General features: G+C 34.3%; 2 protein-coding genes across 4 annotated transcripts; one reads left to right on the top strand and one right to left on the bottom strand.

Moving 5' to 3' along the window:
• Positions 1-3,486: 3,486 nt before the first annotated feature.
• On the top strand, positions 3,487-8,619 carry LOC108467211 (nuclear transport factor 2-like). Of its 3 annotated transcripts, XM_017767789.2 has the most exons (10): positions 3,487-3,738; positions 4,384-4,575; positions 4,972-5,269; positions 5,357-5,583; positions 5,672-5,849; positions 6,279-6,400; positions 6,499-6,561; positions 7,500-7,563; positions 8,223-8,441; positions 8,517-8,619. In XM_017767789.2, the coding sequence occupies exons 2-10, from the start codon at positions 4,384-4,386 to the stop codon at positions 8,519-8,521; spliced, it is 1,368 nt and encodes a 455-aa protein (XP_017623278.1). In that variant the 5' UTR covers positions 3,487-3,738; the 3' UTR covers positions 8,522-8,619. The 3 variants fall into 3 exon arrangements, with proteins under 3 accessions (XP_017623278.1, XP_017623277.1, XP_017623276.1); XM_017767788.2 differs by having other exon boundaries at positions 3,489-3,738; positions 6,502-6,561; positions 8,223-8,619; XM_017767787.2 differs by having other exon boundaries at positions 3,489-3,738; positions 8,223-8,619.
• A 442-nt stretch (positions 8,620-9,061) lies between these two features.
• Positions 9,062-9,956, bottom strand: LOC108466163 (uncharacterized). Its single transcript, XM_017766520.1, has 2 exons — positions 9,484-9,956; positions 9,062-9,344 (listed from the first exon to the last, which is right to left on the bottom strand). The coding sequence occupies exons 1-2, from the start codon at positions 9,954-9,956 to the stop codon at positions 9,062-9,064; spliced, it is 756 nt and encodes a 251-aa protein (XP_017622009.1).
• Between the last annotated feature and the right edge of the window lie 638 nt (positions 9,957-10,594).

Below are 10,594 nucleotides of genomic sequence, written 5' to 3'. Positions count from 1 at the left end.
ATGCGGCCATTCAAAACTAACCAATAAAATAAACGGATTCGTTGGAAGCCCTTATATTTCCACGCCAAAGACCAAACCTTACTACTTTTTTCCCAAGAACCTTCAACCAGTTAGAACAGGCTGATCGGACCGTGCGCATGCCGTCAGTATTCCATTTCTAGACCAAACGATCAGGAACCGCATCAGGGGTGGGTGGTGGAATGGCTGCAACAAGCTCCAGGTCTTCCTTGCACAAAATCCGTTTCCAATAATCCCAGTTCCAATCCCCTGAAGCAGTCACAGTCTCCTTGAGAGTCAAATCAACGTCACCAGCTGGATCATTAGGGACCCCTTCAACCCGCGTTCACTAATCCAACAATCCGTAGATGCTTTAATGCTTTCCCCATTCCCAACCGACCAGTATAAATTCTCCTTCGAGCGGGGCCAAACTTGAGCTAAGAATCGCCACAAAGAAATAGTTTGTGCGATGAATACTATCCAGATAGGTACTGTCAAAGTTATATTTAGCCTTAAGTACTCTAGTCCACAATGCATCAGTATTTGAAACAAAATGATAAGCTAATTTCATCAAAAATGAAGAATTTTGCACCATTAAAAATCTCAAATCAAGACCACCGTTCTCTAGTGGTTGACAACACTTTGACCATTTAACAAGAACTGGTTTGAGCCCCATATAAAGCTTTGTGCAACTTTCTCAATTTCTTTACAAATGCCACGCGAAATTGTCATTGTTTGCATGAAAAAATTAGGGATAGCCATCAAGACAGACTTTATTAGAGTGGCTTGACAAGGAAAGGAGAGTTTAGTATAGCCTCTAAAGAATTAAGTTGCTGCTTGACTTTCTCCCAAAGATTCTGTAAGACACCAAAGAATATAATGAAAGTAACTTAAAATGAAAAGAGTAATAAGAGAATTGAAAAGTCACCAAAAAAAAAAAAGTGCCCACCAATACTAATATATTCTTTTAACTCAATAATATTTGAATACAACGGGATTATTACAAATAAGGAAAAGATCTTTATTTATATTTATAGTTGAACTCTTCAAAATCAATAATATAGATTTGAGTTAGTTAACAATCGAAATTAGAATTTATCTACAATTGAGAATATTAAGAGATTTAAATTCTATACAATTTTATTGAATTTACATTACTTATCTTGATAACTCTAATTTTATTAGAGTATTACACTGAGCCACTGATACTTCAATTAGATGAGTTTCTCTATAATTTTCACGAATCGGGTCAATTCATGAGGTCAAACGAGCCTCATCTCATAAATTGACATCTATAAACATTTTTGCATAATAGTTACAAGCTTTGATTTGCTATTCATGACACATTGAGCAACTAGAATGGGATAAGTTGGGTACAACCTGCAACTTAGTACTTTCAATAACTTGAGTCGAACCACTACTTTGACCAAAGACTATAGCAGTAAGATTCTTTTGTTGGTTACAATATCACTATAATATTTAATTTTACCGTTACTGTTACTTTACACTTCTGAAAGTAAATGTAATATGCCTGTCAAAAATCATTCTTAACAAAAAAAAAAAAAAAAGAATATCTATTTTCAATGTCCACGAGACGGAAGGAAGGAAACGACTTCCATAGAGCATAAGCCCGATTGGAAAGCGCACTAATGCTAATACGCTGTCCCAATAGCTTAATAATAATCGTGCTTGCCATACTGTCTTTGATAAGTTTGTGGATTCTGTCCGGAAACTGGATCGCCGGAAGCTCGTTGACAACCGATTTGGTTACGTCTCACTCGTGAACTTCAACATCGTCTTCATCTACATCAAAAGCGATATTTGTACGCTTAGAATCTTTCTCTGCACTATGTCCGATCGGTATATCTTTAAAGTATGGTCTGGAACCCTTTGAAAAGTCGACCACTACGCCGCAGCCGTCATGTTCGTTTGCCCTGAATCTTACTTTTTTGGTTACCCAATCAGCCTCTGAGCTATCACCGGCCGGTCGCCTCCATCATAGCTTCCTTCAAAATAGATACTTATCTAAAATGTAGAAAAAGGACCGTAATCTAAAATTTGTTCTTAAAAAAACATCTTAACACTTCACTCACGGGCATTAATACCTAAACTTTATCCAGTCAACTATTTAATTTTTTTTTTTGTAACAATGCTAGGTTAGATACATCTTATTAAAGAATCATTTGAAAAATAATAAAAACATGAGAAAAAATTATATGGAAATGCTAAGAAACTAAAAAGTATAAAAATATAAATACAAAAAGCAAAATTAAATATAAATTTTAGATTTCACCAAAATATATATATATATAAATTTTAGAAAATACAAAACCTGACTCAAAATTAAATAAAAAGGGTTTCTGGAAACGTTAACCTTCATCTTTTCTTTATTTTTATTGAGTTTGTCGGTGTATTCTCGATGATTAAGACTTTTTATTTTTTGTGAAAAAATATTATTTTGAGTAGAAATTTAAAAAAAATGGTTGTCTCATGCGGTAAGTTAATTTTATTTTATTATTATAAATTTTACATAAAAAATATAAAAAAACTATTGTATTTGTTATTATGTAAAAGAATGATTTTTCAATAATTTATATTCGAATTTTAATTAACTTGTTAAATGAATTTAATTAAATATTTTTAAATACTAATTTTATTGTAGGTTCTTATTATATTTGTTTTCTTTTGTAAAATGCTTAGAATTATTCATATTCATTCATCATCCCTTAAATAAGATAATAATGTGTTTCAGCGCACTTGAATCCACTCCTACGTTGGCAACATTTTAATATGAATTTAAATTGAATCCGTATTGATAATGACTTTATTAGGTTAGACCTGTTCATGAGTTAGGTTTCTCATCCAAGTCAGTAGCTTAAAATTTAAAAGAGTTTGGATAAAAATTTTGAGCTCCGAAAATAAGATTAGACAAAAAAATTTAACCCATTTAAAATATGAGTCAAGTTTGGGCTCAAACATTTAAGACCCAAACTTGCCTCGGCTCGATTTAACCCATTTTTTATGTTTATAATATATTATATAATTTATAACATATAAAAACTAAATCTATAATATTAAGATGTATACATATAAAATTTTTATAAAAGAGGAAATATTAAATTTAAAATAATCTAAATATATATTAAATAAAATGAACAGGTTTAAAATGAGTTTGAGTTAGTTATTTATAAATATGACCGAGTTCGGATAAAATATTAGGTCCATCTTTTGGGTCGGGTCAGACTTAAACGAGTATAAAGTATGTTAATATTATGGACCGGGCTTGAGTTAAGGTTTTTTAGTTTTGTACCAGCTCTTTTTACTATTCAAAAATTTAAAAAATTATAATTAAATTTAAATAAGATATTTATTATTAATTTTTTAAAACCATGGGATGAATTAGTTGATGAGCTGAGCTCGGAACCGGCCTGAATTTTTTTTCTAGAATTGGGCTTAGATCCGACGATGAACACCTTTATCTAAGACTTATCTGACCAGCCGGGTTTGGGCTTTGGACGAAATATAAAAAAAAAAAAAACAAACGATTTTCACATTTTTAATATCAGTATCTTCTCTTTGGCGTTGCTTGCTAAGTAGCTATTGTCCTTCGCATTTCTCAATTCGTACGCAACGCATCCCGTTTTTCAGTTTGGGGCTTCGCTCACTCACTCTCTGCTATATTGAAAGCTCACAAATCTTTCTTGCGCTCACTCTCTTAAGCTCAAATTACCCACGAATCTGGTACTTTTGATCTTGCTTTCCCCATATCTTTGATTCCAATCGATCTCTATTTGATCGTTATAGCTACAGTATTTTATTGATATGCTAATCGCTTGCAAAATCTTGCTCTTTTTTTTCCTGTTGAATTTTGTTGTTAAATATGCTTCATACTATTTATTTCTGTTAAAAGGGTTCTTTTTGGGTTTTCTTTTATTTATTAAATTGTCTTAGTTGTTTGTAGATTGAAAGAACTATGTCTATGCCTTTTATATTTATAAAGAGTTTGTTTGCAGTGATGGGTATTTATTGTTAGTTGTTTATTGATTGAAAATTGATAGTATAGTGTCTAATGTTAGCACAAAGATTTCTTAGATTGTAAATTAGCTTTATGGTGGAAAAAGGGTTTGTTTCTTAACATCTTTATGTCTTCTTGTTCTGCTTTATTCTGGCCAAAGTTGTCTAGGCGATTGAATATCCGCACTTTGCTTGTCGAGCTTTCGGCATTTGGGTTTATGCAAACATTTCATTGATCTCTACTCTCATGTTTAGTGTAATTTCTAAATATTACTTGCAATGAGTACTTTTCTTTCATGCTTCATTTTCTGTTGTCACGAAATGATAATTAGTTGAAGTTTCGTTTATCGGTTACTTGAATATCATGTGCAGATGGCCATGCAGGAAGGAAGTCCTGCTGACACTCATACTCCCAGTGCTCAAGTCGTTGGAAATGCTTTTGTGGAGCAGTATTACCATATTCTTCACCAATCACCGAATCTGGTGCACAGATTTTATCAAGATTTAAGTTGTTTAAGTCGGCCAGATATGTTCGGCAACATGACTACAGTAACAACAATGCAAGTAAGTTTAGCCAGGAGTAATTTCCCATTTTAAGGGGGCAGGAGTCATTATCATATTGTAATTAAGAATTCAAAAATTTATGGCCTTTGTGTGGGAGATGCTGTTGCTAGACTAAGTTGATAACAAGTTTTTGAGAATAATTTCTGAAAATTTGTAATTCTATTGAAAAATCTACTTCGAAAAGTATGGATGTTTAGCTTTCCTAGGTGAAGCTTTTAATGGCTTCTTTGGTGGATATGCTAAAATTTAGGAATGGATATTTTTAAATTTTTGTTTGTGGAGATATATTTGATACAGTAATATTAAATTTTATAAATTGAATAGACGTTCTTTAAATTATATCTTAGCTTTAACGTGGTTTTATTGACTAGTGCACTGGTATTTGCTTTGGAGCAGGCAATTAATGAGAAGGTACTATCGCTGAATTACCAGGACTATACAGCCGAGATAAAAACTGCAGATGCTCAGGACTCTTTTGAGAAAGGGGTCATTGTAGTGGTAACTGGATGCTTAACAGGGAAAGATAATATTAGAAGGAAGTTCACTCAAACCTTCTTTCTAGCTCCACAAGACAAAGGCTACTTTGTCTTAAATGATATTTTCAGGTACATTGAAGACGACGAGTTGCAGAACACTATTCCAGTTAATGGCGTCAGCGAACAGGCTTCAACATCTATCTTGACATCTGAACCAGGTTTGACCAGATTCTTTTCTTTTTAGGCATTGCGGTCGTACTTTCGACACGCTTAAATTATGGACTTGATTTAAATTTTGCTTCCAGAGCCCTCTAATGACCACCCTGTGGAGGACCCATTAACTTATCCTGAGGACGAAGATATTAATAATGGTGCTGAAGTTTGTGACCCCTCAGATGAGGAGGAAGGTTCAGTAATTGAAGAAGAGGTTGTTGAGCCTCAAAAAGTTGTCAATCAGAATGAGAGTGTTGTGGTTGATGATTCAACTCCTGCAGTTCTAGAAGATGCTCCAAAGAAATCCTATGCATCAATTGTGAGTTAACGTTAATTCCTTTTATCTTTCTGTTGATATTTTAGTGGTTCCTTTGATGTTTGATTGAACTCACTGAATTACATATTAGGTCAAAGTGATGAAAAGTACTGCACCACCTACTCTGGTCAATGTTACTACCAGATATGCAAGGGTGGTACCTGCAGAGCAACGATCAAATGTTTCTGCAAAACCTGCTCCTGTAGCACCAATAGTAGCAGTACCTAATAGTGATAATGCACCTGAAAGTAGCAATGAAAATGAGGAAGGTAATTGTTAATTTCATTTATGGCTAATAGAAGAATAAGTGTTCTCTATGTCACTCCAACTCTTCATTTTTCATGAGGTAACCATATCCAACGCATATCGAGACATAGGATATAGGGGTATAACCTTCTAAATATCTTCCAAATACATGGAAACACTCGGAAAGAAATGAACATACCTGTGCTGGACACATGCCAATATTTGACACAAACACTTGAGTCCGAGTAACATACGCTGTTCTCTTTGTTTGACGAAGCTAGATCCTTATCTTTTCAATTTTAATCAATTATCCGATAAGGGAGTAAAGAAGATGTACTTGATTTTGACATGGTTAATTTTATGTCATATATATTTTCTTTCCTCTTGATATGCTTAATGCGGATTCTTTGTTGTTTTAAAATATAACCTCACGTGCTTTCTTCTTACCAAAGCTGAAGGACACTCCATATATGTACGGAATTTACCTTATAATGCAACACCTGCACAACTTGAAGAGGCATTCAAAAAATTTGGACCTATTAAGCGCAATGGCATCCAAGTCAGAAGTAACAAGGTTAGCTAATATATTAATTTGGCCTTCTGCAACCTATTTGACATTTCTAGTTCAAATTCTCAGTTCTTACTGTTACATGTATTTCTTGCTTCCTGCAGCAGGGGTTCACTTTTGGTTTTGTTGAATTTGAGACTCCGAGTTCAGTGCAGAGTGCACTTGAGGTATTGTCTCACACCTTTTATCACTACCGTTATAAATGTGATGCCATATGATCACCACCATAAGTCACTCTTCCATTCAATCTTACACAACAAATGTTTTCATAGTTATAGTCTACCAAATATATGCCTAATGTCAGACAAGTTCTGTTAAGTTATTGAAGCACAAAAGTCGACTGAAACAGAAATGTACTCATTTATTGGGTTAAGCTTTCATCAAGTGCAGGAGTATGTTAAACCTCATCCTTTCCCTAAGCAATTAAAATGAATAAACAAGAAACAAGAAATAGAACCCAAATTTTAGATCAATGTCTTCTAAGTGGCCAGAATGATTGAATGGATTACCTGGGCTTTTTGGCTCACTTGAAAAGTGTTTCATTAGATGATTTCATCTAGAACTTTCTTCAAAAAACTCTTCCTTTTGTGTAGGTACTCACATCAGCTGGTCTAAAAGAACAAATCCTCCTTTATTTGGCATCTTATGTTGCTCCAACCCTTCATGATTTGTTACCTACCCAACATGGGTAGAAGAATATGATGCTCCTAGAATTCTTTATATACATGCAAATTGTGAAAAAAATTTACACATACCTGTGTCAGACACACCTGAGTCCAAGTAACTTAGCTGTGATCTCTTTCATTTCCTTTGTTACCTTTTTAGACAGTATATAGCCATGAAACAGGGACCTTGTATGTTTCTTGTACATGTACATCTGATATTCTCCCTGACATTATATTCATCTTGTAGTTTGTAACTTATTTACAGCCTTGTCGAATTAAGCTGGAAAAGTTGAACGCTTAACCCAATTAAATGTTAAACTTGGTGTTTTATGGATGTTATAAAATTTACACATTAATGGCTTCTAAGATCCTAAATCGAAGATTTAACTAAATATCATCCCTTATGTTCCCTTTTATGTTTGTGCTGAATGGCATTTCAGGCTTCACCGATCACAATTGGGGATCGGCAAGCTGCTGTGGAAGAAAAGAGGACAAGTACTCGAGGTAATTCAAAATTTATTTGGGAAAAATGCTTTTGACACTGATATTTCATAAAAATTCCCATTTTTACTAATAATATTGTTTTTCATGAATTGGACTTTTTAGTTCATCTAATGATAATACTGAGATTAGGAACATATGTTCTCAATTCAAATTCGTCATTGTGATGCAATATGTTCCGCATTTGTATAATATATCTATACTATTATTTAAGTTTGTGATTGAGTTGGTGCCATGATTCAACTCGACACCAACTTAGTCAAGGAAATTACTAAAATAACCATATTTTAAATAAATTATATCATTATAAGGGCACTTTTTGTCTTTCACCCACATTGTTTGTATATACTGATAACTTGATACCAACTCAAGAAAAATGACAATACTAGTTTATGATACACAATTGAGTGCATTTAATATTCTTGATCTGATGTATTTACCTATTTAAATTTCATTTACTCACAATTTAAACTATCATTTGTATTCTAATTTTGTACATATTGCATGTGTTATTATTATGTCCAAACCTTACATTTCATAGTTATTGTATGTTGTTTTTAAATGCTCACATTTGTTCTAAATACGTGATTTCCATATGCATATGTGTGTAATTGAATTTCTGGTAATATATAATGTACTTGAGAAACTGCTGCTTTTTGCAGTTGGTAGCAGTGGGAGAGCAAGGTATACATCAGGTAAAGGTGGGTTTCGGAGTGACAGTTTCCGTGGTCGAGGGAACTTCAGCGGTGGCCGAGGAGGAGGCTATGGCAGGAATGAATTCAGAAACCAGGGTGAGTTTTCAGGACGATCAAAAGGTCCGGATGGACGGAATGGAGACAGTTATCAGCGGGCTAATCAGAATGGAAGGGGTGGCCGTCAAGGTGTGGCCCCTAAACCGTAATTCTATTTGTTTTCAGACATTAGCTGAGAAAGTGACCAGGTGATTTTTTTGACAGTATAAACTAAAGGTAATGATGGAGCTAAAGATTCGTGGTTTTTAATCTTCATGAAGTTCCAACTGTTGTGAATGAATAAAACTATTTTGGATTCTTTGGTCAATTTTCTTTTTTGGTATTTTTGATGAGATGCTCTCAAATCTTCCCCTATTACATTTATTTACATGAAAGCATCAATCGATAGCTTATGCATGAAGGGGGTGTAATCTAGCTATAAGAAGCTCAAACTCAAATTGAAATTCTTGGCTCAAAGCTAGGTTCGAGAACAATCTGGTTCCACGTTCAAAGTTTGAACTTTATTTGAGGTAAGATTGAAAATTGATTCAAGCTCAATTATTTGTGTTCAAACTTGATTTCCAAGACTAGTTGTCATTCTTTTAAGATAAATGCATCTTAAATGTTTTTCAATTTAATGGATAATGTAATAACAACAATAGGGAGAAAAATTGATAAATGATAGTGAAAATAGAAGCCCTCATAAACTTGTACAGCTAACATGGAATCCATGGTGCTTGTTCATTCATTGCAATGCAGTAGTAGTTCTGTCAAGAACCCGAAGAGCAACAAGAGAAGCATCCGAACCATTTTCTTGGACCTCCGCTTTTGGGTGCATTAGGTGCCGGAGACTTTGGGGTTTCCTTAGGGCTTTCTGAGGCTTCTTTAGGGCTCTCTGCTTCTACCTTAGGGCTCTCAGGCGGTGTCTGTTGTTTACTAGCTGTTTCTGATGGTATCTCAGGGATTGTTTCAGGGGTGGAGGGCAGTGATGGTTGGTTTTTGTTCTTTGTACATGGCGCCTCTGTTCCATTTTTATCTGCTTCCCCTGTCAATCTTCATTACAAGGAAAAAAAAAAGTAAAATCAGTATGTTATTGCCTTGCCTGTGATACTAAAGCATTCAGTTTGAATATATGCAATTTCCGAAATGTTGCAATAAAAAAAAAAAACACATTTTCTTGATGAAAGCTTACATAGGGAAGGCAAAGGATTTGAGACTTGCGTCCGAATTTCGGGACACACTAGTGGAATGAGGTAGGTCTTGAGGAACATTGTCCTTATGTTGAGATTCTTTCTCCATTGTTTCAGCCGCATTTGCTTCGATAACTCCATTGCTGCCCTCCTTTGAGTCACTTCGTTGCTCAGTAATTTCGGCTGTTATCTGATTATTATCCGGAGTTTCTGGTGGTGTGAGATTGTGACTGTAATTATGCTCGCCCGATTTCGACATCCAATTCAGTTGCTCCCTTGTGTAACTCATGTTCCCCATTTGAATACTAAACAATGATTCACTGGAACACATGCTCCAGTCCGTAGGACCTGCAGTGGTTGTTCTAGCGAAGACATATGATGGAAGCCTATTTGATGATTCTTCAGCAGGTTGTTCCATAGCTGCCGCTGTTTGAGGATTTGGTGTGGCTGAATCAGATTGTTCGCTTTTCGGCATAGAGTTAAGCGGATTACATTCAACCAATCCAACCACTTGATGATCACGGATGAAGATGAAGATAATGAAAGGGGGGAGAATTTAACTTTTAGTCTAATGAAACACGACGGTTTTTACTCGGAGTAGCAACTCGGTCGTATTTAAATCACCGCTGATGTCACGAACTCCGTTCACATTTCAGGATTCTGATTTCATTCACATTTCAGGATTCTGATTTCATGTGCTGTACCATTCCAAGACCCAGAAATTAATGCTGTAAATAACACGCCAAATCAGAGTTCCAATTTTTTAAGAAGCAAAAACAACAATTGAATGGAACTTAAAACCAGATAGATTCTAACAAATAAAAACTAAAATTGCTTGTTTGTTAATTAATTTCGCCCCAAATTAGATGATTAATCGTTATTAACCAAAAAAAACCATCAAATAATGAATTTCCCATTTACATTATCCTAACAGAAAATCAAAATCACACCAAGAAATAAGCATATACCAAAAAAAAAAAAAACTTACATTAAAAATAAGAAAATAAAACTAAGGAAAACAACGAACTTTCAATGAATCCCAAATCAAAATCTCTAATTAATCATCCAGTAGCAGAGTAACAATGAAACTAAAAAAAAAAAACCGAAACAGAA

Source organism: Gossypium arboreum, chromosome 11 (genome assembly GCF_025698485.1).
Source record: "Gossypium arboreum isolate Shixiya-1 chromosome 11, ASM2569848v2, whole genome shotgun sequence".
NCBI lineage: Eukaryota > Viridiplantae > Streptophyta > Magnoliopsida > Malvales > Malvaceae > Gossypium > Gossypium arboreum.
Note: the sequence above shows the minus strand (reverse complement) of the source record. Positions and strands in the feature narration are given on the sequence as shown.

Excerpts from the sequence above, each read along its gene's own strand:
- LOC108467211 (XM_017767787.2), top strand. The coding sequence starts at position 4,384 with ATGGCCATGCAGGAAGGAAGTCCTGCTGACACTCATACTCCCAGTGCT. Across the intron at positions 5,584-5,671 it reads AGAAATCCTATGCATCAATT|GTCAAAGTGATGAAAAGTAC; the intron begins GTGAGTTAACGT and ends ATTACATATTAG. Across the intron at positions 5,850-6,278 it reads TAGCAATGAAAATGAGGAAG|CTGAAGGACACTCCATATAT; the intron begins GTAATTGTTAAT and ends TTCTTACCAAAG.
- LOC108466163 (XM_017766520.1), bottom strand. The coding sequence starts at position 9,956 with ATGCCGAAAAGCGAACAATCTGATTCAGCCACACCAAATCCTCAAACA. Across the intron at positions 9,345-9,483 it reads AAATCCTTTGCCTTCCCTAT|ATTGACAGGGGAAGCAGATA; the intron begins GTAAGCTTTCAT and ends CTTGTAATGAAG.